We start from the raw sequence: 26,957 nt of genomic DNA on the forward strand, positions 1-26,957 counted from the left end.
CTTACACTGACAGTCCTGAAGCTTTTCTTTCTTCTCCCCTCTTACTATCGCTCCCTGTCTGACTCTCTCTGCTCCCCCACTCCCTCACACTCACATTTTCTTTACTATCTATTCTGCTTTTTTCTATCATTTTTGCCTATTCTTTTATCATTTTTTTCTCTGTTGCCCTCCACCTTTTCACTCATTTTCATCTATTGTTTGTCTTGTCCTTTGAATACTCTCTCTCAGGGGTTAAAGTTGATAGACCTGCAGATGCCAGATTTCTTGCGTGTTTTGGAGAATGCAGTGCAGTTTGGCTCCCCAGTTCTTCTGCAGAATGTACAAGAGGATCTGGATCCCTCACTGGCACCCATACTTAACAAATCTCTCACTCATGTTGGTCAGTCACACACATGTACATGCACACACACACACACACACACACACACACACAAACACACACAAGTGCACTATAAAAACCTGTCAGAACCAGGGATATTATAGTCAAAGAAGGCTAAAGCTGCATGAAAAAAATTCTTGTAAATTGAAATAATTGAATATAATAAAATTAAATTACAAATAGATAAAAACATGGAAACTAAATGGAAACTTGTCTTTGTTTTTCCATACAACATATGCTTAAATTTAGTTCCAGTATAATGTGGAAAATTGTGTCTGGCGGTATGGAAATATCTTTAACTCTCTTACATAAAAAAAAAATGCATTCCTGGTTTATATTAAAACAAAACGAATTGTAAACCGTAAAGAAGTCAAGGGTTAAAAGCACCTTTTTTAAAGTGCACCTGCACATACAAAACTATATAAAAGTTAAAAATATATTAAAAATCAATAGAATAAACAAGTGAAAAATAAAACTCCTCCTCTTGTGTGGGATTCAGGGTGAGTCGCATCTCATGATCGGCTAACTATGGCATTATAGAGTAAAATAAAAACGCATCTAGCTTAAATAAACTCCCTATTTTAATTTAACTAACTGCCAGTGTTGATGTGAGAAGCATTATCTGGTCAAATAGCAATAGCCATTATTCAGTATTCAGCTGGAATGCTCAAGTTCTTTGAGTGCCTGCCAGCTGCATGGTGCCTCTGCTTGGAATCACAGTGTGTAGCTACCCCTGGTGTGTGTAATTGAGTGTATTTCTGTGTGTACACAGGTGGGAGGCTCTTGATGAAGCTGGGAGATAAAGAGGTCGAGTACAACCCAGAGTTCCGTTTCTACATCACCACTAAATTGTCCAATCCACACTATACCCCCGAGATTTCCACGAAAACCACCATTGTTAACTTTGCTGTGAAGGAACAGGTGTGTGTGTTTGTGTGATGGTTTGACTTGTAGTGCATCTCTAAAAATGTATTTGCCATTTTGAAGTCACAATTTCAATAGTTAATCTCTGAAACCGCCATAGTGCAAATCATTAATTGTCCATTGTTTGTGTTGAAAGGGTATTTTTATACAGGTTACTGTGTCCTTGCTTTTGTGTTTGTATGTTTGTTTGTGTGTGTGTGTGTGTGTCTGCGTGTGTAGGGTCTGGAGGCTCAGCTGTTGGGTATTGTGGTGCGTAAAGAGCGTCCTGAGCTGGAGGAACAGAAAGACTCTTTGGTGATCAACATTGCCTCAGGCAAGAGGAAACTGCAGGAGCTAGAGGATGAGATTCTTCGGTGGGCTACGCACACATAGACACACACACACACACACACACACACACACACACACACACACATTAAATGCCTCCATTAACACCTTTTATTCAAATGACATTTAGAGAAAAAGCTAAATTAACACATTTGCTAAATCCATCAGTCAGCTTTATCTTTCAGCAGCATCGTGCTTATGTGCCCCTGTGTGTGTGTGTGTGTGTGTGTGTGTGTGTGTTGGGTGTAGCTTGTTGAATGAAGCAACTGGCTCTCTGCTGGATGATGTGCAGCTGGTGAACACTCTGCAGACCTCCAAAGTCACAGCCACAGAGGTGTCAGAACAACTGCAGACCAGCGAACAGACGGAGATCAAAATCGATACTGCCAGAGAGGTGAGAGGGAGAGAGTGAGAGAGTCGAGAATAGAAAGATGATGAGAGAAGGAGGAGGGTGCAGAAAGGTTTGCCAAATTGGATTAATTGTTGACAGTTTAGGAATAAAGATAGAAGGCTTTAAAGATGAGGCCATGATTAGCGGTTATGATAAAATAAGAAATTTGAGCACTGTGTGTTTAAATTGCAGGGTTATCGCCCCTGTGCCCAGCGCGCTTCCATTTTGTTCTTTGTGCTGAATGATATGGGCCGTATAGACCCCATGTACCAGTTCTCTCTGGATGCCTACATCGACCTGTTCAACCTGAGCATCGAAAAGAGCCATCGCAGCCACAAACTGGAGGAGAGGATCGCCCAGCTCAATGACTACCATACCTACGCAGTTTACAGGTTACACATCATTACCACACACACATTATTACTGCATACCCAATAGTAATTAGCACACCTACATAACCTTGATGTCTCTCTGCATAGGAATGGATGCCCTTTGATCTGTATTAAATATTAAAATATCTTCCACCCATGAATCAATTCTGCCAACAGTCCAGAATCTTTCCTAACCTGTTTCATTTTATAATAAAAAGAGGTCACTAATTTAACAAATGTTATTTTTTACAATTTTATATTTATATGAACACAGATAATGAGCATTGTTAAAAATGATGATATAGTGATCTGATCTGCAGTGGCTTCTGTAATTAAGGGGAAAGTCAGTGTAGTCAGCGCCGTATCAAAATTTTAGTGAGGTCCACATTGCAGAAATGTATCGTAGTTAATATTTCACAATGCTGAATGTGTACTACATCAATTGCTCGTTTGTAATCTCTGTTATGTTATCCTTACCTTCTTCCATAAACTGCTTTGCTCTGGTTTAATTTCTTTGAGTTAAATGTTTTGCTTTACAAAACAGCCTCAGTTATCTGTTGATTTCAGGGTCCAAAAATATGAATTTCTAAAATTTGTTTTCATATTTCTTAAAAATGACACATTGAAATGATTTCATATTAAAGGAGCACTTAGTATAAGAGATCATTTACAAAAATATAACATTAATTTGTCTGCTAATTAAAGCTCTTTTTTTTTTATCAGCCTCAAAACTGATGACAGAACATTCTATGAACATTCTATTCTAGGAAAAAGGTTATGTAGAGTAATTAATTAGAAACTGTGCGTGTAAACATTTCTAGTGCCTACATCTTAGCTAAAACAGACTATTGGCAGTAAAATCGTAAAATCCCATATACAGAAAAATAAATAAATAAATAACAAAGGTCCAGAACTTTGTGTCCTCATAGCTAGTTACGGCCATGAATGTAGTGATAGAGTCATTACCTATCCCTTTTTAATTCAAAAGCATATTGGTAACAGCCTTATCTTTATAGCAATTCATAACATGACTTAATGACAGATGTAGACAAGTGAAAAGTTGCTGAAATAGGTTGCATTGCTCATTTATATTTCTGTTTCGGTCAGTCTGTATGTGTAATGTGCATCGTGTATTGTGTGGAGCAGGTGTAGGAATATAGAAATGAAGTCGCAACGTAATCACTTAGATGTGTACAGTAAATGCATATGAAAGAGTGATTGGCAGTCATTTAATTTCTTCTCCAAAGGCTCTGAGCTTGAACATGATGTTGTTGGTTTGAGAGTCGTCAGTGGTTCGTGTTTGCAGGTACACTTGTCGGGGCCTGTTTGAGTGTCACAAGCTCCTGTTCAGCTTCCATATGTGTGCAAAGATCCTGGAGGTGGCCGGCAAGCTCAACATGGACGAGTACAGTTTCTTCCTAAGAGGAGGGCTGGTGAGCACCAAACTTGCTTCACCATTAACCTAATAAGGCGGGTGTAAAAAAATAAATAAATAAAAGAGGGGGGGATGCATTACATATGTAATATATCACAAATTGTATATAGTTTAGCATTTAATTATTACAGCATGATATATTTAGCACATTAACACAAAGTACTCTATAATACAGGTCCATCCACACCCACTGTCTCACAAAAGCACATACCATTTGCACTACTCCTACCATGATTTTATCACACTACCATGAGTAATCACCCACCATGCTCAAAGTTCCTTGGTTCCTAGGAGCTCATTGTATTTCTTGAGAAATGCAGTTTGAACTTTTTTTTTCAACAATACAGTCAGTTTTCAGTTGTTTAGATCAACCCAGTCACACTAAATCAGTGGGTTCTTCATGCTGTACACACTGTATCACCTTCAGCAGCAATTCACACAGACCTTAATCTGCACAGATGCTTTTCCTCACTCCATGAACAAGAGTAAAAACTTTTTTACACAGTGTTTTGTCCCTGATTATGGAATAAAGATCTGTGAGAAACAGATTCAGCACTTAACATTTGTTTATATATATATTCATCATTATTCACTACCAGTTTTCACAAGTGTACTTATGTAAATACTGATGTAAATCTGGTTAAATCTACAACTGTGTTCCATATCTGCACTACTACATTTAATTTAACTTATTGTATTTTATATTTTATATTTTGTGTGTGTACGTGTTGTATCTTGCTACTGACCATGCTGCTGTAACACAGAATTTGTTACAATTCCCTCATGGGATCAATAAAGTATGTCTATCTATCTATTTATCTATCTACATATATGTATGTGTGTGTGTGTATATATATATATATATATATATATATATATATATATATATATATATATATATATATATATATATATATATACACATACATATATGTAGATAGATAGATAGATAGATATGGCCAAAAGGCTGATCCAGTTAGATGAGGTATACCCTTTTTTCCAATACATTGTGCCTTTTAATATTTATGTATTTGAACATAGTATTTTGTAGGTGTTGTAGGTGAAATAAACTTTTGTAGGTGTTGTAGGTGAAATCAGCATGCCACTGCTAAGATAACTGGAACAAGATTCACTATCTAACAGACTAAACAATCTGCATATAACAGTACTAGATAGAAAGGACACGACTATAACATACATAATTTAGGTAAAAATTCTAATTCAATGCTTCAGACATTACCTACAGCCCTATTTTTGTAAATTGGCCTATATAGAAAAGATACCACCAATATTCTGAGGTTTCACCTGGACATTCCAGGACATTAACCTTTTTTGTTTTAAGCCAGCACATGCAGCATTCCCAATCCTCTTACAATAGTGTTACTTCAGTGTGGTCTTTGGTGTATGTTTTGCCTTGTCATGTTCTAATATGAAACTTCCAACTCCTAGTGCTCTTGCAGTTTGCAGCATATTTTCTTTCAGTATTTTTCTCTAGTCAGTTCCATACATTTTTCCTTGTAACTTTGAGTTTTTAGTATTCGCCGCAGGTACGCATTCCCAAATCATGGTGCTGCCACCACCATGCTTTACCGTAGTTATGTTGTGCTATGTTAGGTTTGTGCCAAAGGTATCACTTCTCTAAACTCTAGCCAAGTCATAATATGAGTTTTTTGTTTATATTGTTAAATAAAGGCTTTATTCCCTCTACCCTTCATTACAAGGCAGATTTGTTAAGTTTGTGTGCTACTGGAGAAAACAGTTACCTTAGAGGTAATTTAGATGTGCCAAGAGTGTTAAGAGTGTGAATATTTATGAATTGATGAATTGAATTATTTTCAATAATAACAAACAATCAAGTTTTAAAAATTAATTTAGAAAAGTGTCTGGATTTTTTGTGGAATTTCCAAGTTTTAATTTATGGAACCTTGTGTTCATGAGTAGCAAAAATTCACTGTTAAATACCTTGTGATTCCAAGCAATATTTTTTTTTATCCAGGGGGTGTTAATCTTGCTGTCTGGCAGCCTGTTTAGTTTAGATAATTGCCCCATGTTTTGCCAGTATTAAATCTTGTTTGGGGTGTTTTGTGGAACCCTTGGGTGTCCTTCTCATATGTCTCATATGTGATGTCTGTGGGTGGGTGCTGTTGTTCCAGGTCCTGGATAAGGAAGGTCAGATGGATAATCCATGCTCAAGTTGGCTGGCTGACTCTAATTGGGACAACATTACTGAGCTGGACAAGCTAGCTAATTTCCATGGACTTATGGCCTCATTTGAGCAGTACCCTCGAGATTGGAACCTGTGGTACACCAGCTCAGAGCCAGAAAACGCACCTCTACCTGGTAATGTCTGTGTGTGTGTGACAGCACTTTATCTGTAACTGTGTTATCTCATCTTTGTGAATACTAAATGAGCTTTTTATTCTTTTTTTTTTTGTATTTTTGACTCACTTTTGTCTTGGAAAATTATTACAAGATGAATATGTATTTTCTCCTTTGACTTTTCCTCCCTCTCAGTCTTTCTCTGTCCATATGCATTAATGTCAGACTCTTCTGACAGTGCTAGTTTGTCATTTCCTTTGATTATTTTTCAAATCTAATTATATTACTGTGAACTCTGCTCAATATTAATACAATCTATGGGAGAACATGCAGCTCTGTGAAAATTCTATGTTTGTTTAACTCATTTATGTAATTATGAATTGTAATTTTGTTTAAAAAGCAAGCTCTCAAGAGGTCTTCATTTTAAAAAGGTTTATAGGAAAGATAATATTTGCCTGTCACTTATCTCTTGTTTAATTAATTTCCTACTTCATCTCTTTTATCCTTTTCTTTTTTCACCTTCTTTTTGAACCCTTCCACCTTCTCTCCTCTTGTCTTTATTTTCTACATTTTTTTTTCACTCTTTGACACTCTGCAATGTCAATTTGCAAACCACCTCTCTCATTTCTCCCTGCCTCACACCTTCTTTCTGCTCTTTTCCCTCTCTTTCTGTGTTCTTATCGCTCATTCTCTTTAGGGGAGTGGGAGAACGGGTGTAATGAGTTGCAGAGGATGTTGATAGTGCGTTCTCTAAGACAGGACCGCGTCTCATTCTGCGTAACTTCCTTCATCATCAACAACCTGGGCTCCCGCTTTGTAGAACCGCCAGTCTTGGACATGAAGGCTGTGAGTTATAAACGCACACAATACAGAGTGCAGACATGTCAATATTTTTTCAACATTACATCAATCATTCACATCTCAACATACTCAACTTCATCTTATACACACATCTAAACATCGTGAAGCACAGGGTGGGTTCACTGCTGCAACATGAGGGTAGCTGTACCTATACCAGTTGTGTATATTAATTTGGTTGTGCCATATTATAAATCCAAATGAGTGTTGCTGCTAGAGAGATAATACAAGAACATGCCTGAACATTTTGTTAGCTTCAGTCTTATTTGTGTTCAAACTATGTAAAGGAAGCTTTTTCTCTAAACCTGAATAGTGGACTAAAGATGACTCAACCAGTCATGACGCACTACCTGAAATGAGTGTGTAGCTTTTAGCTTGTTACATTGCATAACAAGTCACTATGCAATTTGGACTGCTATTTATGTTAGACTTCTCCTGGCAAAGTGTATTACCCCATGTGACATGCAGCATGAACACAGGAACCCAAGTATCACTTTAAAGGAGTAGTCTGCCCTCTGCTACCAGGGAAAAAATTTGCAATTGCAGTGAAATCAGTGACAAGCCATTTTGGAACAGGACAGTAAAATGTTTTCTGTGTTTCTTGTCCTTTGGTGTTTGTGTTTTAGGTGGTAGAGGATTCCACCCCTAAGACGCCACTGATCTTTGTGCTGTCCCCTGGAGTGGATCCCACTGCTGCCCTGGTGCAGCTGGCAGAGACATCTGGCATGGGCCACCACTTCCATGCCCTCTCTCTGGGACAGGGACAGGCCCCAATCGCCACACGCATGATTAAAGAGGGCGTTAAGAACGGTGAAGCTTGCTATCTCATCTCGTCCTCTCTTTATTTCTTGCCAGCCTTGTTATTTCTCTCTCCCCATTTTCCAGACCCAGTAAATTAGGCATGTTGGTTGATTAAGGGTGTTTATCCCAAGTAAATGTACCAGAAAACGTTCAAAAGTTAACTTCTTGTTAAAAAAAACAAGGTCTGCACTTTCTCTAAAGGCCAATTCATACAAAAAAGCGTTTTTAATTGTCCATCTCACACCCATTTCACAGACCAGTTGTGCTTCCATTATAACATTTAAAAAATGCAACCCAACCCTGTCTATCCTTCAGGTTTTTTTTTTCTTGCTTGCTCACATGAGTAAAGCATGAACATCACAGAAATCCACATTTTATTTGTGATAAATAATATTCCATAATGATAACATTTCTGTCATAATCCACAGAAATGTTATCATTGTGCAGCCTGTAGCAGAAGTGTTTGTGCAGTAGTGATACACAGTAGACCAACCTAGGTAACTCCAATAAACACAAATATTGTTGATTCATTTTCTCATTGTCTCATCTCATATTATTACGTACACAATGGTTATAAGTAAAGCAAGCCTAAATTCAACGGTCACCACCCACACCAATGTTCGAGTGACATTGTTCTGCATTGAAGTTCAGTTTATTCTCACCGCTATCGCTTCTAGAAGAGAACATAGTTCAAATGACACTGATTAAACAGAAGGTTGCTTAGACTACACAGACGTATTGCTTATGTGTGATTTTGATAATTAATTTAGACATAATAGTTGTAATCATATTTTAGACGTTGTTAGTTTTGGTCTAGACTTGGTGACAGTTTAATCAGTAAAACTAAAAGGTTTTAGTCTTTTGTCTCAAATTTCAACAGAATGTTCTTTTTATGCTTCCAAAGTACAACTAAATAATTTCCTAAGTTTTCATTCCTTCTTAAATGGAATGCTTTAATTAGGGTGGAATGCAGACTTTACAAATGCACATTGCCATTAGAGGCTTACTCAATCCTTTCTCCTTCTCTGATGTATTTTGATGCAGTCTTAGATGGTATTCTGTGGTACATAGTGAGTCTATCTAGCAACGCACACATGAATTATTCACCACGGAAAACTATTTTTGGTCAATCTTACTTTCTATGTGTGCGGTAGGTCACTGGGTGTTCTTGGCTAATTGCCACCTGTCCCTGTCGTGGATGCCTCAGCTGGATAAGCTGGTGGAGCAGTTACAGGTTGAGGATCCTCACCCAGACTTCAGGCTGTGGCTCAGCTCCTCCCCTCACCCAGACTTCCCCATTGCAATACTTCAGGCTGGCATCAAAATGACTACTGAGCCACCCAAGGTATACGATACGCACACGAAACAGAAATGTTCACCTTCATACACGTTTTTGCATGGTGACATGCATACACCAATACCAATACTAGAACATGCCCCACACACACACACACCACTGCAACACACTATCTACTGTATACCAGTGAAGTGGCTTCCAAGGGGCCCAAGCACCGAAGAGTACTGGGAAGATATAATGGAAGGCTTTCAGCACACTGAAAAGAGATACAAATACTTGTATACATCGTAAAATACTCTTACACTCAAACCATACAAATGAATATGTAATGTCTACGATCCTGACAGTTTAGCAAGAAAGCATTGACTAAGAAATGGTTTAAACAGAAGAGACCAAACATACTATAGATAACTCAATAGATATAAACAAAAAATCTATATAATGGAAATGACAACTTTCCCTGTCAACATAAAAAATGGATTTGCAATGGCATTGTCACAAACAAGATTTTGTTGAAGTAATATTTACTGAAGGAAATAACTGATGTATGCATCCTACATAATGCTGTCTATATATTTTTCTTGACTACAGCCATTTCCCCGAATTCTTAAAGAGTACAAAAGGCACTCATTTTATGTTTAATGTACAGTTATTGAATTTTTTTTTTTTTTCATTTTGTGTTGACTTTATTATATTTTTATGTGGACAATGATACAATAATGGCATTTGTTTAAAAACAAAAACAGAAAAAAAAAGCTTCTCAGTGATCTGAATCCTATCACATCGTGAAATGGACTGTCTTTATTGAAATATTGGATTTGTGGGTTTTTTGGTCACATCTTTTGGTCTTTTTAAAGAAAAAGAAACTCCTTTTAGCACTTATTGATTAGAATTCAGGAGGACCGCTCTTAAAAGGCACATTGATTCCTGTAATGCCAAGGGTGGCACACACGCACACACACACATACCCACTGTAGATAAACACACACAACACACAAACTTTCCATGTTTCTCATTGCAGGGAGTGAAGTCGAATATGAAACGGCTGTACCATCTGGTGACAGAGTCTCAGTTTTCACGCTGCACACGGCCCATCATCTACCGCAAGTTGCTCTTTGCCCTCTGTTTCTTCCACAGCATCCTGCTGGAGCGCAAGAAGTTTCTCCAGCTCGGCTGGAATATTGTCTACAGTTTCAATGACTCTGACTTTGAGGTACAGAAAGAGAGATGTGGTTGAGTAGACTTGCTATTGCAGAATTATTTGATTTTAGGCAGAAAAGTGCTAACTGTGCCTTACATATCAGTGTAGATAAAAGCCGTTCGCTGATGACATGTAGGCAAAGCTCTACAAGCTTACCTAGGAGACGCAGCATACCATTACTACTGCATCTTGCCTCTTCTCTTCGCTACTACTTCTATGTCTCTCTGTTTCTTTTACAGGTGAGTGAGAACTTAATGAGTCTGTATTTGGATGAGTATGAGGAAATCCCCTGGGATGCTCTGAAGTACCTCATCGCTGGCATCAACTACGGAGGTCACGTTACGGACGACTGGGACCGTCGTCTCCTCACCACATACATCAGTGATTACTTCTGTGAAGGCACTGTCAACACTCCTTTCTTTAAGTGAGTCTCACACACATTCATTTGGATGCAGGCACACACATGCAAACTAAAACATTAACATTAAGCACACTGTAGTAACCTTCATGTCTTTCAAATTTTGAAACCACACTACTTAAACACACAGAAGAACAAGAACCCCACCATGTGGACAGATCTAAAATCACACGCGCCCACCAACACACACATGCACGCACACACACACACACACACACACACACACACACAGACTCTCTTATGGACAAATTCAGCACATACCCAAGCCTGACAAAACACCCAAGTGTTTTAATGAAAGAGTTAGGTGCTGTGTCTAATCTTAGTGTAGATGCACACAGTGTTACAGGAAAGACTCCTCAAGTGTCCCTGTGTCTAGTGCAGTGTTTCTAAGTACTTGTCCTGCAGTGAAAATTTTAGTATTTGTCATGCACCATTTTAACACATAAAAGCACCTGTTAATTAGCTGTTGAGTTGTACCAGTTTTACTGGGATCATGGGAAGTGATAGAATGTGCAGTGTACAGATACATGAGCTTTAGGATTGGAAACACTGATCTAGTGTACCACCACTGTGTTGCTGTTGATTTGTAACAAGGTGCAACAGCTCCCCTATGTGGTGCATTTTTTATTTACACTATGTAAAATTAACAAGTAGCTGGATTAGTTATTGTAAGTGACATGACTAAAACACTAATACAACATAATATATCAAAGTCCCACCATTTTCTTTCTTTGATTTTATTTATTCTACACACACACACACACACACACATACATACATACATATATATATGTATACAGTATGTATAAATAACAATAAACTATAAGCACAGTTATCTTTACTGAATATATATATATATATATATATATATATATATATATATATAGTGTGAAGCCACTCTCCAGTTTATTATATTCAGCCCTGTTGAGAATAAGAGGTAAGAGTTTTCCCAAATTTCGCTGTTCTTTTTTCACTAGTTTGATAACTGTGCTACGTCCCCGATAACACCATTCTTGGTTTGTTACCCGTTTCTAACCTACCCATCCATGTCAAAGTCTGAGTTTCATGAGCCGAGTTTCTAGTCTTATATAAGCGTCCAGTTACAAGTCATGAGAATCATGAATAAAAAGTATGTTGTTTTGTTCTTTTCATAATGTTATATAAATACCATGTCTGTGTCTGTATGTGATGTCCTCTAGACTGTCCTCCTTGCCCTCCTATTATATCCCTCGTGATGGGCCTCAGGCTGTGTATCAGGAGTATATCAACCTGCTCCCAGCAGTGGAGCATCCAGAGACATTTGGCCAGCACCCAAATGCAGACATCGCCAGCCAGATCTCTGAAACACGCACACTCTTTGACACACTCCTCTCACTTCAGCCTCAGGTCACCAGCACGGCAGCCACTGGAGCAGGACCCAGCCGTGAGGACAAGGTGTGTCTTTGTATCTCTTAGCGCTTTTCTACCGAATAGAACAGTGTGTTACAGCATGGTGCACTTATTAATCTGAAACCAGAACTGTACCTGTGTCTGTTTCCCATTGCATGACATTACCAGTAAAAATAAGAGTTTTTGGTGGTTTTGGGGTGGTATTAGTAGACTGAATGAATACTCATATATACCACTCAAAATTCTGAAAATGATTTTACATACAATTTTTTAAAATGCCAAAGAGCATATTTTACATTAAAATGTGTGTGCCACTGTCAATTATCTACCTCATAGGGTTATTACTAAGTATGATACATGAGCAAGTTTGTGTAATTGCAACTAGAGGGCCCAAACAAAGCCAAATGTGGAAGTACTTTAATCTTTGTAAAACATCAATGTAAAAAATTAATTTGAAACCTAAATCCACCAGGGAACAGCACATTTAGAAAGTGAAAGAAACTGTGGCAGACAGTCACTACAGAACAACTAAACATTGCTGTGTCTTACTGTCAAGTAGAATGGCTAGTGTTCTTTCAAAAATAGCAGTTTGCCTTACTCGGTTGACAGCTCATGATGATTTGATAATTGTTGTGTTTGACCAGTCCATGGACTACACTATTTCTGTCTCTGTTTGGTGCTCTTGCTACTGTAGATAGAAAGGTTACCAAATTCACTTACAGTATGGGTCACTTGGCAAATGAAATAATGAAAACACAAGTGATTATGGATTTATTACCATGCTATACCACTCTGTCTGGAAGAGCACTATCTGTGTGTGTATTTTTGGATAATTAAAAAAAAAAAAAAAACCTTATGCCATTTCACTAGATCAAAATTTAGAGTCAAATTATTTGTAAAATTCAGATAGTAGTACTATATATCTCTGTGTGTGCATGAAGGTTTTAGAACTCTCAGCTGATGTGTGTCAGAAGATCCCAGCAGAGGTGGACTATGAAGGGACAAGGAAACTGTTGCAGGATGATCCTTCACCTCTTAATGTAGTACTGCTGCAGGAGATTCAGAGATACAACACTCTGCTGCACGCCATCAGGTCTGTGTTTGTTTGGAAGAGTGAGTCACAGACAGAGACTGATAGTTGTGAGAGCTATTTAAAGTGATACACATAATTGCTTGGTATCTGTGTGTGCATGCGTGTGTGTGTGTGTGTGTGTGTGTGTGTGTGTGTGTGAACAGGACATCACTGACAGAGTTGGAGAAAGGCATTAAAGGTCTGGTTGTGATGTCCAGTAGTCTGGAAGAGACGTTTCAGTGCATTCATGATGCCCGTGTTCCTCCCCTCTGGGAGAAGGTAAGACACTGTTAAAGTACATCATATCATCCAATGCTGGTAAAAATACAGTAGCAGTGCTAAAGGTGAAGGAGCACTTGTCACATGTTGGTGGTTTGTAGTCATATGTTTGGCTGATGACATTTTTTGGACACCATCAAGATTAGAAAGTGGCTTCTCTTGTTAACCCAGATTTTAACAAAGGAATTTTATTCTGAACCCATAATACTTACATTCTGGCATTTGCCATAGGTAATATCTTCAAGATTATCTTAAATTTTATTTGTATTTTATTAACAGTGAAAGACATGTGAACAAAGACTAGGACTACGTAACATAAACATAAACTAGACAAGCATGTAATGTGCATGAACATGGCATGGATTCAACAACATACAGCAACTCTACTCACAACAGACGCGAGACAGAGTGCTATACAAACGTGACTTAAATACTAGTGCTTATTGTGCATAAACGTTATTCAGGTGTTCGTGATAATGTGACTTGGTGCGTGATGTGAATACGTGGTGTGCGGTGGCTGATGGGTGCTGTGGTCCTACGCTGTCAGGCGCTAACCTGACATTTACTTGTTTGTCGGCTTCACTCAGTTCACTATTTTAAACATGAAAAATACAAATAAGGTAGAGAAACAAGTCACTTTATCAGTATGGTTCACATATAACAATGGTGGATGATTTATCTTTGACTTTCTATAAAGAAGATTTCAACTGATAGGATAGGATAGGATATATGTGGGTATTTTGGGAATATTTTGAATCTTAATTTGAATTACTGTCCATCTGGGATTCATCATGTTGAATAGGCTGCGTTGTGTAGAGGATGCTATCACAGGCTGGAGGGCTTTTGTGATTGGATATGAGCAAGTTTGATTACATCTAAGAGCTCTTGTTTTTTCCTGAGTGCTTAAACTCTTAACCTTTGCTCTCTGTTCTCAAACAGATATTTTTACTTGATTTTTTGGACTTGAACTTTAAACTGCCAAATTAAAATATACAGCCGGGAATGACACACCAGTGTTCACATCCAGTTATTTTTCTCTTGTCTTTTAGGCATTTTTGCATGGTATACTATATATACCATCTGTATTTACCAGTCAAGCCTAATAGTTACTAGTCATATTAAAAAAAATTGTAGCGTAGTCACTTACAGATATACACACCATGGGTATAGTAAATCATCGTGTGGAGTGTGTGAAGTTGTAATCTGCGAGTGCAGTACCCTGTGTTGGAGAGGAGCTGGAGTGGACTAAATGAATAGTGAAGTGCTGGAAGGTCATAGTGTTAGAGAAGAGGCCAGTGCACTCGCTACACTGCTGAGGATTGGATTGTGGTTTTATTTCTCTCTCTCCCTCTCCTCTTTTGTCTTTCTATTATAGACACACGAACACACTCTACTGGCACACACGCTTGTAAAATCTCTTACATACACACTTAGCCTTTTCAGAGCACTTGTCTTACATGCTTACGCATTCACACACAATCCAGACTCTGTCCCTCTGTTTAAATATTCTACTCATCCATCAGTAGCACACTGCTGCTCTCTTTATGGCCAGGAGAAAGCCTCAGTCGGCTAGGTTATTATTTCTCAGTGTTTGAGTGTGTTTGCTTGCGCATATGAAGGTCATGTGTAGGTCGTGGGGGTCGTAACAAAGACCCTGCTTGGGGTAACTGCACTTCAGTAAGCAAAATAATATTTCTGTATGTTCTGAAATGTTTGAAACATACATTGCTTGTTACTTCTCATCTCCCTTGCTTATATTCTTTTAGAAAAATATTAGCTCCAGTTGCCCTGCATTCACTTACTACTCAATCATATCTGTGTGTGTGTGTGTGTGTGTGTGTGTGTGTGTGTCTCTCTCTCTCTCTCTCTCCTTACACCTTCTGTATCTCTATAACTTTGTCTTGCCGTGTTTCATCCATTCATTGCCTTGTCTTTGATCTGATTAAAGCACAAACGGCTAACAGATCATTCAGTCCTTCTCTTTCATTCCCATTTTCATTCTCACGCAGGTTACATCCCTCCTAAGATGCATAGCTTTTTTCATCTCATCTCATCTCATCATTTCATCTGAGCTCTTTCTGTCATCATTCTTGCCCTCCTTTCTGCATGCACACATTCTCTTTTCACACACCCATATATATATATATATATATATATATATATATATATATATATATATATATACATTGATTGTTGTGTTTCAAATCCATTGTGGTGGTGTATAAAGGCAAAAATCACAAAAGCTCTGTCATTGTCCAAATACTTCCAGACCTGACTATATATATATACACACACACACACACACACATGTATATATATATATATATGTATATATATATATATATATATATATATATATATATATATATATATATATATGTATATACACACACACACACACACACACACACACATATATATATATATATATATATATATATATATATATATATATATATATATATATATATATATACACACACACACACACACACATGTATATATATATATATATGTATATATATATATATATATATATATATATATATATATATATATATATATATGTATATACACACACACACACACACACACACACATATATATATATATATATATATATATATACACACACATATATATATATATACATATATGAAATAAAACAGTCAATCACATCTTTACCATTTAGGAATTACAGCCATTTTCAACAAAGAAGTTCCATTTTCAGGGGCTTAAAGGTATTTGGACAATTGACTGACAAGAAGTTAATTGACCAGGTGCAGTCCATTCACTCGTTACTTCAAGACAAATGAAGCAGATAAAAGGTCTGGAGTCGATATCAGGTATTGAGTTGGCATTTGGCAGTTGTTTGACTGGAGCTACCAATATGAAGTCCAAGGAGATCTCAATGCAAGTGAAGGAGGCCATCATTAGGCTGAAAAAACAACATAAATCTATAAGAGAGATAGCAAAAACCCTAGGTTTCGCCAAATCAACAGTTGGGTACATTCTTAAAAAGAAAGAAAGCACTGGTGAGCTCAACAACATCGAAAGGCCTGGAAGACCACGGAAGACAACTAAAGTAGATGATTGCAGAATCCTTTCCTTGGTGAAGAAAAACCCCTTCGCAACATCAACAGAAGTCAAGAGAGAAGGTAAGCATATCATTGTCAAAATCTACAATCAAGAGACACCTTCATGAATGTAAATACTGAGGGTTTACAACAAGGTGCAAACCACTGGGAACATTCAAGAACAGGAACGCCAGATTAGACTTCGCCAGAAAACATCAAAAAAAGCCTCCCATGTTCTGGAATAAGATTCTTTGGACTGATGAAACCAAGATTAACTTGTACCAGAATGATAGGAAGAGAAAAGTATGGTGAAAGAAAGGAACAGCTCATGATCCAAAGTATACCACATCATGTGTAAAACATGGTGGAGGCAGTGTTATGGCATGGGCATGTATGGCTGCCAATGGAACAGGCTCAGTGGTGTTTATTGATGATGTGACTGCTGACAGAAGTAGCAAGATGAATTCTGAGGTGTATAGGGCTATACTCTCTGCTCACATTCAGCCAAATGCTACAAAACTGATAGGATGCCGCTTCACAGTGCAGGTGGATAATGACCCTAAACATACTGTGAAAGCAACTCAAGACTTTTTGAAAGCAAAGAAATGGAATATTCTTCAATGGCCAGGTCAGTCACCTGATCTCAACCCAATAGAGCATGCTTTTCACTTACTGAAGACAAGACTAAAGGCAGAAAGACCCACAAACAAGCAGCAACTGAAGGTGGCTGCAGTGAAGGCCTGGCAAAGCATCTCCAGGGAGGAAACTCAGCATTTGAGTTTTGAGAACATGGGCTCCAGACTTCAGGCAGTCATTGACTGCAAAGGATTTTCATCCAAGTATTAAAATTATGGTTATAGTTACAATTATGTCACTTTGTCCAAATACTTGTTGTCCAGATTTCAAATCCATTGTGGTGGTGTATAAAGGCAAAATCACAAAAACTCTGTCATTGTCCAAATACTTCCAGACCTGACTATATATATGCTTATAATATCACTTTTACATTTTTTACACTTAAAGCAAGATACTGATGACATGGAATTACATGTAAGGATGAGCTATTTCATATTTTTCAGTGGGTCAGACTCTTGTGTATTGTGGTTATATTCATATATTCAGCACATGCACATGTATGGATCTTAATGGATTGCCATAGCCATGTACTCAGGTTCAGGTTAAGCTTTAATCTGTTAATAATTTTTTTATAATTTTGAATAGAGTTATGCTACATAAAATCTGTATAAAAGGCCTAGAAGAAATTCTATTTTACTGTAAATGTAATAAAGCTCATACCAGGCACTGAAATACTCTGTCTCTCTGTCTTTGGCCACTCTCATTCAGCTTTGAATAGTGCATGAAATAAATAACAAGGCTTCAGATTTCAATCTTTTTTTCCTATGCATGTAAACACATCTCTCATCAATCTGTCTCTCTCATTCCAAACCATTTAGGCATACCCATCTCTGAAGCCCTTGGCGTCGTGGACAAGGGACCTGTGCCAGCGGGTAGAGCAGTTTTCTCGTTGGGCGGAGACAGCACATCCTCCAATTCTCTTCTGGCTCTCAGGCTTCACCTTCCCCACAGGCTTTCTCACAGCAGTACTGCAGTCCTCAGCACGGCAGAACAATGTGAGCACAAACACAGACATGTGTTCATACACAATCATACAAACCCATCCACGGATACATTATGTGTATATTAACTGTATGTATTATATATGGATATATTCTTAAATATATATTCATAGACACGTGCACACCATTTGGCATGAGAGGCCTGTGATGTTCATTACTTTCCAAAGGATGACGTTAGCAGACAAAGACAGTCAAATTTACTTGATACTTCAAATTACTAACGTGAACCCACATGTAGAATACCAGAGAATGAGCATGTAGCTCATAGCTGGAAAATATAAACATGAGCCAGACAATAGAAATCAAGAAACCAATGAAGTGTACAAGAACAGCGTAGACAAAATGGCTTCAAACACTGACTCAAGTCTAGTAGCAACAGTTAAATAGTTGGGTGTGTTCTGTAGGTATCTGTGGACACGCTTTCTTGGGAGTTTACTGTTTCTACAGTAGATGACAACAACCTGCTCTTCCCTCCCAAGGTGAGTAACTAGTGCTAATCATACTTCATCAGTAGCCTACTGTATTCTTCAGCAAGGGAGCTACCTTTAACCACTGGGCCATTGGGGCCTGATTTAGCTCTATATTTTGCTTGTCTTCTGTTGCTTATTCAGTCCCATGCTCAACAGACAGGGATGGGTGATCTGTGTTTATTTTCATTAAACATGTATCATATAAAATCAGTTATTATTGCAACATCTCTTGCTTAAGACTAGAATGCTAGACCCACTTATGCTAATATGTCCTTGAGAAGTCTTTGCGTTTCAGAAAGCTTGTTTTGTAAGGTTTTTTTAATTTACATTTGTACAAATGCCCAACACTGAAGTAAACATGTTTTTCAGGGTGAGACATAAGGTGGAAACTATTTTTTTTCCATGGAAAAGAGTTATCTGATGCTTATCTGAAGTTTACTCTGAGTTCTACAGATGTATTTTTTTCAGTTGGGTTGTTACATTTTTACTGTATGACGTTTCATGTTACCGTTTCATGTAACTGTCTAAAGTTGAGACCACTTAAGCACTTTAGCTACATTTTTCATTTTTTGCATTTTTTTATTGACACACACCAGTATTTGTCTTCTTTTGATGTATAATATTTAGTGTAGTGTCAGTGGATTTGTATTGGTGTTTAATCTTATCCATAAAAGGTCACAATGGCCACAGGATTTATTCATAACCAAGCAGGAGCACACTTGTTCTAGGTCTTCAAACATCTGGCTAGTTGCATCTGTCTAGTTGGAATGGAAACCTGCAGGCCCTTTATGGATAAGATTAGACACCTCTGTGCTGATCCATTGCCATCCTGGATGCTAATCCTGATTAGCATGTGTGCAAATCTGATACCTTACTCAATGTTCTTCTCCATTCTGGGTCCTTTATAGGTTTTTGCCTTGGTTACATCCCCTCCCTCAGTTTTCTACAGTTTTCTGTTAGATCTTTATCCTCTCTCATTACATGCTATGCCAATGTCTTACTTTGACAGTAGGAACAATAGCAAGGCTCTTATTATACTAATAATTCTCTACTGTTTTCTTCTTCTCTATTTTTCATTCACTGGTTCAAAAACCAGTTTTAAAACATTGTTCTCTAAAATCTCTGATAACAGTTTTGAGTAGATTCATTTAATCCTAAAAATCAAGAATGTGTCTGTCTTTCCTACAATGTATTTCTATGTACCATGTGCATTTTTGCAGGTCTTATTAGATCCTCTGGGGTTTCAGAATTGTTCCGTTCTCTCCTAATTGCTCACCTGTCTATGGTACCGTAAGCTTTCTTGAAATCGAAATAACAGGGAAAATAAGCATCTTATCTACTACTGGTTTAACCTTTCTGAATCATGGTTGCTGAGAACCCAAAGTTTCTTCCATATATGGTGTTAGTCATCTAAGAAATATTTGGCTTTTGGGCTATTTTGTACACTATACACAGTACTGCAACACCTCTGTAGCTTATATGCACCCTTGAATATACCCATTCTATTCATCTGGAATGAGTTAATATTCCTAGATTATCAGGCTTTTTGATTTTCAATTATAAGGGACACACAAAGTAAAATATTCATACTTCCTCCACTCCCTGAAAGCCTTTTGATCACCTTGTTTGTTTTTTATTATCATCTTATATTATAATCTTTATTACATAGTTTATTGCTTTAACACTCTCAGGTTTCTGAATTTCATCCTTTTTTTCTTAATTGTTTTTCCACTTCTGCTCCCAAAACTGTACACCTGTACTTTAAAGCTCCTCAAAAGGAGGACGTTAAGCTTGTTCTTTTCTCTTCCTGGGACATGATATACATATTTGGACAAACTTAGGCAAATACCAAAATGTGATACAATTTCATTTTTGTTTCTAGACAACTTCCATTATACTTTTGTATCTTGCATTGACTAATAGATGATCACTTTGGGCATCAGATTTATCACTTTGTTTATGTATTTTATTTATTATCTTGGCAACTTATTGAATATTAGTGTGGGACAAATATACACCTTTTTTTTTACACATCCTATTTTACTCTCACTTAATGGAAAATGCATACTCTGTAACTCTGTTTATGGCTTCCAGACTAGTTTCTTGCCTATTTTGGAATTACTTTTCAGCAAAGGTTTTGTGTAATACCACTCACATTCCGTTCCCAGATTCCTTTGTGACTATGTTCAGGCTGTTGACTACATTCAGTGTGCAGTGCGTGACTACATTCAAGCCACCTACTTCTCAGATAGCACTGATGTTGCTGCTACATATGTATCTACTAATGTATGCCTTAATTTCAAAGGACTTCTTGATATCTGCCAAAAACACACTGACATTAATTTCAATGTAAACAATGCACTGACAGACAACATGCACCAACATATGCCAAACCCAATTTATGCTCCTTCATCTTTTTTAATTTTGTTTTATTTTAATTTATTATTATTTTGCATTTTTCTCTCCAATTTGGTCACTTGTCACTTCCCACCCACTAGCCAGCTCTCCTCTATCATACAACATCTACCAACCAGGGAGGGTGAAGGCTAACACATGCTTTCTCCAAAACACATGAAAGCCAGCCAACCACATCACAGGGTGGCATAACCCATTTGGAGGAGTGCACTATCTGCCCTCTTTAGCATACATGAGCTCACAGACATCCATCATTGACTAGTGTCACTATGATTGACAGGGGAGAGAGGGTATGCCATTCCTCCCACCCAGAGTAGGCCAGTTTTGCCACGGACGGCTGTTGCGTCATCATGCGCCTTCATCTTTTAAAAAAGTTCACTGGAACTGATGGAATGTACTCTGATGTGACCATGTGTCAGCCAATAGGAGACAATTTTCAGTCATTCAGGCTGATGCTGAGGAAGATATGGGAGAGACCAATCGTGGTTGCCCGCTTACATACTGAGCTGTATAATCCAGCGCGATTTTACCTAAAATCAATCTCTGCCTAAATACAAACATCTCACACATGACTATCAAAGCATAATGCTTTTTCTGATGGATGCTAAAAATTCCTTGAGAACCTAAGTACTCAAGTACTTTTAAGCTGAATGGCTCAGATTTTGATAATTAGTTTTGTGATTTTCTCAGCAGCTTCCTCCTTGCTGACTGTGATATTTCTCTGGCTGCTTTCACAGTATGGTAATTAATGATATTTTTTTAACCTGGGAATCAAAGCAAGTTGATAAACTGTTGACAGAAGATTGTAGCTGAGTAGGTGGTGCATTGATGACTGATTAACTTCTATTAAACCTGTACATTATAATGTCAAATGTTTGACAGTCTGCTGCACATTCGAATCAATTCCAAATGCTAATGTCTTGAACCTGGGGTATAAAAGGCAAACCTATGCATATGAACTTTCTCTACTGATCCACATCGTCAGCAGAATAGTTTGTGAGTTATGAAGTAGCTGGAAGGCTGTGGGATTTTCCAAAACAGCAGTTTTCTACATTAGGCTTCACTGTATCAGCCTAAGAGTGACCTAAATCAGTTAAAAGATTTTAAACAAAATTATGAAAGTGGTTACAACAGTCACACCTATAAACAGAGACAATTTACCCTAGATACTGTTAGTCATCCTCTCTCTTTTTTTTTTAAACAAAGCTTAGTTCTTTTGTTGTTGGTGGTTCAGTGGAAACTGAGCACATTGTTGGAACTGCTGCTTTTTTTCTGATGAAGAATGAGATGAAACATTGTCTATAATTTAAAAAAAAAAAAAAAAACTACAATTCTTCTTGCCTGGATATTTTCAAGTTCAGTTGTCTTCTGATTGCAACTCACATACCATCAGGTCACAACATGGCAAAATTACTGGACTCCAGTCCAGTAAACTAAATCTCCCATGTTGAAATCATTGTCACTGAAAATGCCTGTCACTTTATTTCTTATCACCCAGTCTGACTTACAGTACATGTGGGCCTCTGAGAATTTCAGAAAGCCCTGCAGTCTTTGTATGCAAGCTGAAATTGGCATTAATAAATGTCCAGTGACCCCTAACAAAGCATGCGTATTAAGAGATGTCCACATGTCAGGTGTCAGAGCAATGTTATCACCCCTCTGTTTAACCATGCTCCCTTGTTTCCTTGTTTTCTTTAAACCATGGCCTTCAGGGAATGGCCTGTCTGGATGGAAGCACATATATAAGCCAGCTTGTGAAAAAAAAAAAACCACAATATCATCCACGGTGAAAAATGGGTATAATCTTTTAAGGATACACCCACTAATGCCTCACTAATTGAAATAAGTAAAATAGGGTGGCTTATATGTAAATATACTGTAAATACAGTTAATAGTAAATATAAATGTAAAATGAATAACTAATGGCAGTATTGCCCTGGTGCTCTATAACAATTAGGGATGTAACCAACATTATTCAGAATAAAAAGATTATACAGCATACAAATAGGATACGAATAAGAGGTATCCTATTCCCTTTTTTTTTTTTTTTTTTTGAAAGCTTGCCACAGGTTAACAGGGCATCTGGCTGAGACTTGTGAGACGTAACAAAAAACATCACACAAGCTGGATGTTTTTACTTGCAGGTGGGTGCAAGTGAGTGATCAGATATGATGCTTGCAGAACAAAGACCATATTCATTCACCTGAACATGCAGTGCTGTTTGCAACATTCAGTCATTCATCTTTAGTAACTGCCTTTCAGGATGGCAGTGGTTTAAATTATGCTATTTGTTTGTTTATATTTTAGGAATTAGAACCAACTAAATTTGTTAGAATAGGCAGGTACAAAAAATCATAACTGTATGAGTGGAATTAAAAAGCAGTCCCACACAAATCTCTAGTTAAGAACATTTGTGAACTTGAGTGATTTAAGTGAAATTGACGAACTGTCAGAATTCGCATACTGCTGACAGTGCTGGGATTTCCACCTCTGGGTTTTTCCTGCGGTTCTAGGGGCATAGCGGTTGGTTTCATATTTAATGTAAAAAACAAAAAACAACAACAAAAAAAAAAACCCTTCTGGTTTAGGCCATGCCCACTTCAGGTTCAAATCTGTATACAGATACACTTATGGATATTTGGAGCACTGAAGAAATACAGGCAGTGGTACTGTTACACCCCTAATTATAAGATATTATTAGCCTTATACATCATTGTAAGTTTTCAGTGTTTTATGAAAAAATTACATATAATGGGGGATGATGTAAGTATAGACGGCGTATTGTACAAATGACGCACCTTGCTCAAATGTTAAAGCATTAATATTGTGTTACTAATGATATTACAGATCTTACCTCATTAGATTCTTTCTCTCTCTCTCTCTCTCTCTCTCTCTCTCTCTGTTAACTGACATTGACTTTATTAAATTCACAGTTCACTTACAATAGACTGTCCCAGAGTAGACAACCACATACAATGCATAAGTTCTTAATGTATGCATGAGCAATATAAACTGTATTATAGGAGCACATAATATTATCAACAGTAGTTTGCCAGTTAAACACAGGAATGAGATATGGAATCTGATTTATTGTATCCAAAAGATTCAATGGCACAGTTCTGATTGGACCATCAGCTAAATCCAACTGGTGATAATGTAGAGAATGTGCACTTGCTTCAAGCACAAGGGTTCACAATGAATGATCAGGTTCATTTTATCACCACTATTTGCATTTTCCCTTTCCTGACCATCTCATAAACCCCAAGAGCACAAATTTTCCTTTTTTAATTCCTTATTAATTAAATTAGCTGTATGGTAAATAAAATGATCTTACATTACTTGTACTTTGTTGTCTTCCAGTGTGAAATCTCTTATTTTAGTCATATAAGACTAATCACTAATTTGTCTTATTAGTGTTTTACAGTATTTAAAAATCTAAATTATTACAGTGGAAGGCAAGTGACTCATCTGTTTTTTTATTCAACTGAAGTATTAAAAAAGCAAAAATATTTATCAACCCATTCTTTTTTAAAGCCATAATTAGGGGAAACCGGATACATTCAGATTCATTTTTGTCTGTATGTTGTAGCAGAATATGACAGTCTGACCAAAAATATTACTCAAGTGCAAAACCACAATACTGTATTATATGTGTATTTTCTAGAATATATGCATACAATATGTGTCTCTGTCCCATAGGACGGTGTGTTTATTCGAGGTCTATATCTAGAGGGAGCTGGCTGGAATAAGAAGAACTCGTGTCTGGTGGAGGCAGAGCCCATGCAGCTGGTCTGCCCCATACCCACCATCCATTTCAGACCTGTGGAGAACCGGAAGAAAACTGCCAAGGGTACACACATATACACACACACGCATACATACATACATACATTTATATATATATATATATATATATATATATATATATATATATATATATATATAATGTATGTATGTGTGTGTGTGTTTTTAAAGAGTCTTTCAACATGTCAAAAAAATAATTGTTGTGATGCTAAGTATATTTGTCACATAATAATCATCAAGAAATAAATAACCTTTACAACAATTTACAGTTAAACATTACAAAAACTCAGATCACATAATAATTAGCAGTGGTATATCAGATATCGCTTTTGGCTTTACCCTCCTTAACTTTAACTGCTTACTATGGCACAATTACAAAACGTCTGCACGAATACAAAATGCTAGAAATGCTAGCAATTACGATCACAGAAATCTGCAGTGAGGTTGTTAATCTGAAGTCCCTTGAAGCCCTTTCAGTTTCTGTCATTGGGGTAGCTGACATACAGACAGTACTAAATCTAATTTGTACATGGGATTGATTACCTAATGTGACCTACTCCCAAAATAGTCCCGCCCACATTAACCCAGCAAGAAGAAAATTACCAAAAAAGGAAATATAGACATATCTCATATTTCTATATCTTTGTAACTTATTTTCTTGTTATTCTTGACTCCAACATCAAGTATTATATATCCCCAGATTCAGCACAATAATAAGATATGCTACTGCACACTATAACAGCACTTTTGAATAATACACTCTGGTTGGCTGTGGAGTGGCTTGTCAGAATGAAACCATTCACTTGTTTAAATTGTCACTCTGAACAACAAAAACAGTGGATGAAAACTGATCTATAACCACAGCATGAGCAATCCACCAGACAGCAGGACATAATGGAAGGAAGCAGTCCACATAGACAAACTGCCATTCACAGCATCTCTAGTTTCACAGGAAACAAACTGCACTTCTTTCACTGAGATTTGTTCACTGCAGCATGGTAGGCTAATAGGGTTAACTGAAAAAACAACATTGTTCTTTAGTAAGTTAAACACAGAAGTTGCAGCTAATCATGAGAAATAAGTTGACAGGAGCTGAATATGTTTTTTTGAGTCTATGCTCTATAATTATTATAAGTATTCTTGCACTTTGTGTATGTGTAGGTATGTACTCTTGTCCCTGCTACTACTACCCTGTGCGTTCAGGAGGAGCTGGACGACCTTCATTTGTAGTGGCAGTGGATCTCAAATCAGGAGCTGTGCCTTATGATCACTGGGTTAAGAGAGGAACGGCATTACTGATGAGTTTGGACACCTAGAAGGGCAACACACACACACACACACAGACACACACACTTCTTTCATGGGCATTGGTTTGATGCATTTATTTAAGCAAATCTATATATCTGTATATGTTAAATGGCATATTTTTAACAATGTTGTTATATAGTTCTTTAATAGTTTAATATGTTTCTATGTTTAATGAAATCTGAAATTTGTTGCTGAAAATTAAACTTGAATTCACTCAGAGAAGACTCACAGAAATGACTGATTATTTCTTCTATTTTATACACCCAGGATTTAAAAACTTCTTGTAAAGCCTTTCACAGTTAACAGTCTATGGATACAGAGACAGGAAAAAAGACACCAAAGTTCTCAGGATGGTCTTTAGATTCTACACAGGCTGGGGTGAATTCCTGAAAGAGGGAGGAAAACAAGAGGGAGTGCAGAAGAAGTGAAACTGAAGAATAGTTCTGAGGAAAGCAAAGAGGGAGAGGCTGTGTGTGTGTGTGTGTGTGTGTGTGTGTGTGTGAGGGAGAGAGAGAGAGAGAAGGTGGGGGCCTCACTTCAAGGCTGCATTCAGACAGCCCTTGTCTGAAAGAGTGAGACTTCCTCAGAACTGTAAGGGGCTCTTTACTGGCCTCCAGGTCTGAGTCAATGTGTACCACTAACTGGTTGTTGGGGCGCTCATAGCAACATGTTGAATTCAAATTTAAATTGGGCCTCCAAGGCACTATTGTGGTTGCTCAAAGTACTCCAGATTTTTTTTAAATGGATGTAAAGCACAGAAGGGAGGGAATGACATCTTTTGAGTC

General features: G+C 37.3%; 1 protein-coding gene across 2 annotated transcripts in view; it reads left to right on the forward strand.

Annotated features, from left to right (window-relative positions):
* dnah2 (dynein, axonemal, heavy chain 2) overlaps nt 1–26,406 on the forward strand; it is a 134,649-nt gene extending 108,243 nt beyond the window's left edge. For both annotated transcript variants that reach the window (XM_026936299.3, XM_053233435.1), the window contains exons 70-88: nt 229–379; nt 1,152–1,300; nt 1,523–1,656; nt 1,880–2,024; nt 2,214–2,413; nt 3,699–3,825; nt 5,981–6,167; nt 6,844–6,992; nt 7,631–7,814; nt 8,960–9,150; nt 10,124–10,315; nt 10,543–10,727; nt 11,921–12,155; nt 13,052–13,203; nt 13,347–13,461; nt 17,993–18,169; nt 18,580–18,654; nt 24,760–24,910; nt 26,026–26,406. In XM_026936299.3, the coding sequence (XP_026792100.3) occupies nt 229–379; nt 1,152–1,300; nt 1,523–1,656; nt 1,880–2,024; nt 2,214–2,413; nt 3,699–3,825; nt 5,981–6,167; nt 6,844–6,992; nt 7,631–7,814; nt 8,960–9,150; nt 10,124–10,315; nt 10,543–10,727; nt 11,921–12,155; nt 13,052–13,203; nt 13,347–13,461; nt 17,993–18,169; nt 18,580–18,654; nt 24,760–24,910; nt 26,026–26,180 (3,054 nt within the window). In that variant the 3' untranslated portion in view covers nt 26,181–26,406. The remainder of the gene's footprint in view (nt 1–228; nt 380–1,151; nt 1,301–1,522; nt 1,657–1,879; nt 2,025–2,213; nt 2,414–3,698; nt 3,826–5,980; nt 6,168–6,843; nt 6,993–7,630; nt 7,815–8,959; nt 9,151–10,123; nt 10,316–10,542; nt 10,728–11,920; nt 12,156–13,051; nt 13,204–13,346; nt 13,462–17,992; nt 18,170–18,579; nt 18,655–24,759; nt 24,911–26,025) is intronic.
* Nucleotides 26,407–26,957: the final 551 nt, after the last annotated feature.

Source organism: Pangasianodon hypophthalmus, chromosome 4 (genome assembly GCF_027358585.1).
Source record: "Pangasianodon hypophthalmus isolate fPanHyp1 chromosome 4, fPanHyp1.pri, whole genome shotgun sequence".
In the NCBI taxonomy this organism is placed as follows: domain Eukaryota; kingdom Metazoa; phylum Chordata; class Actinopteri; order Siluriformes; family Pangasiidae; genus Pangasianodon; species Pangasianodon hypophthalmus.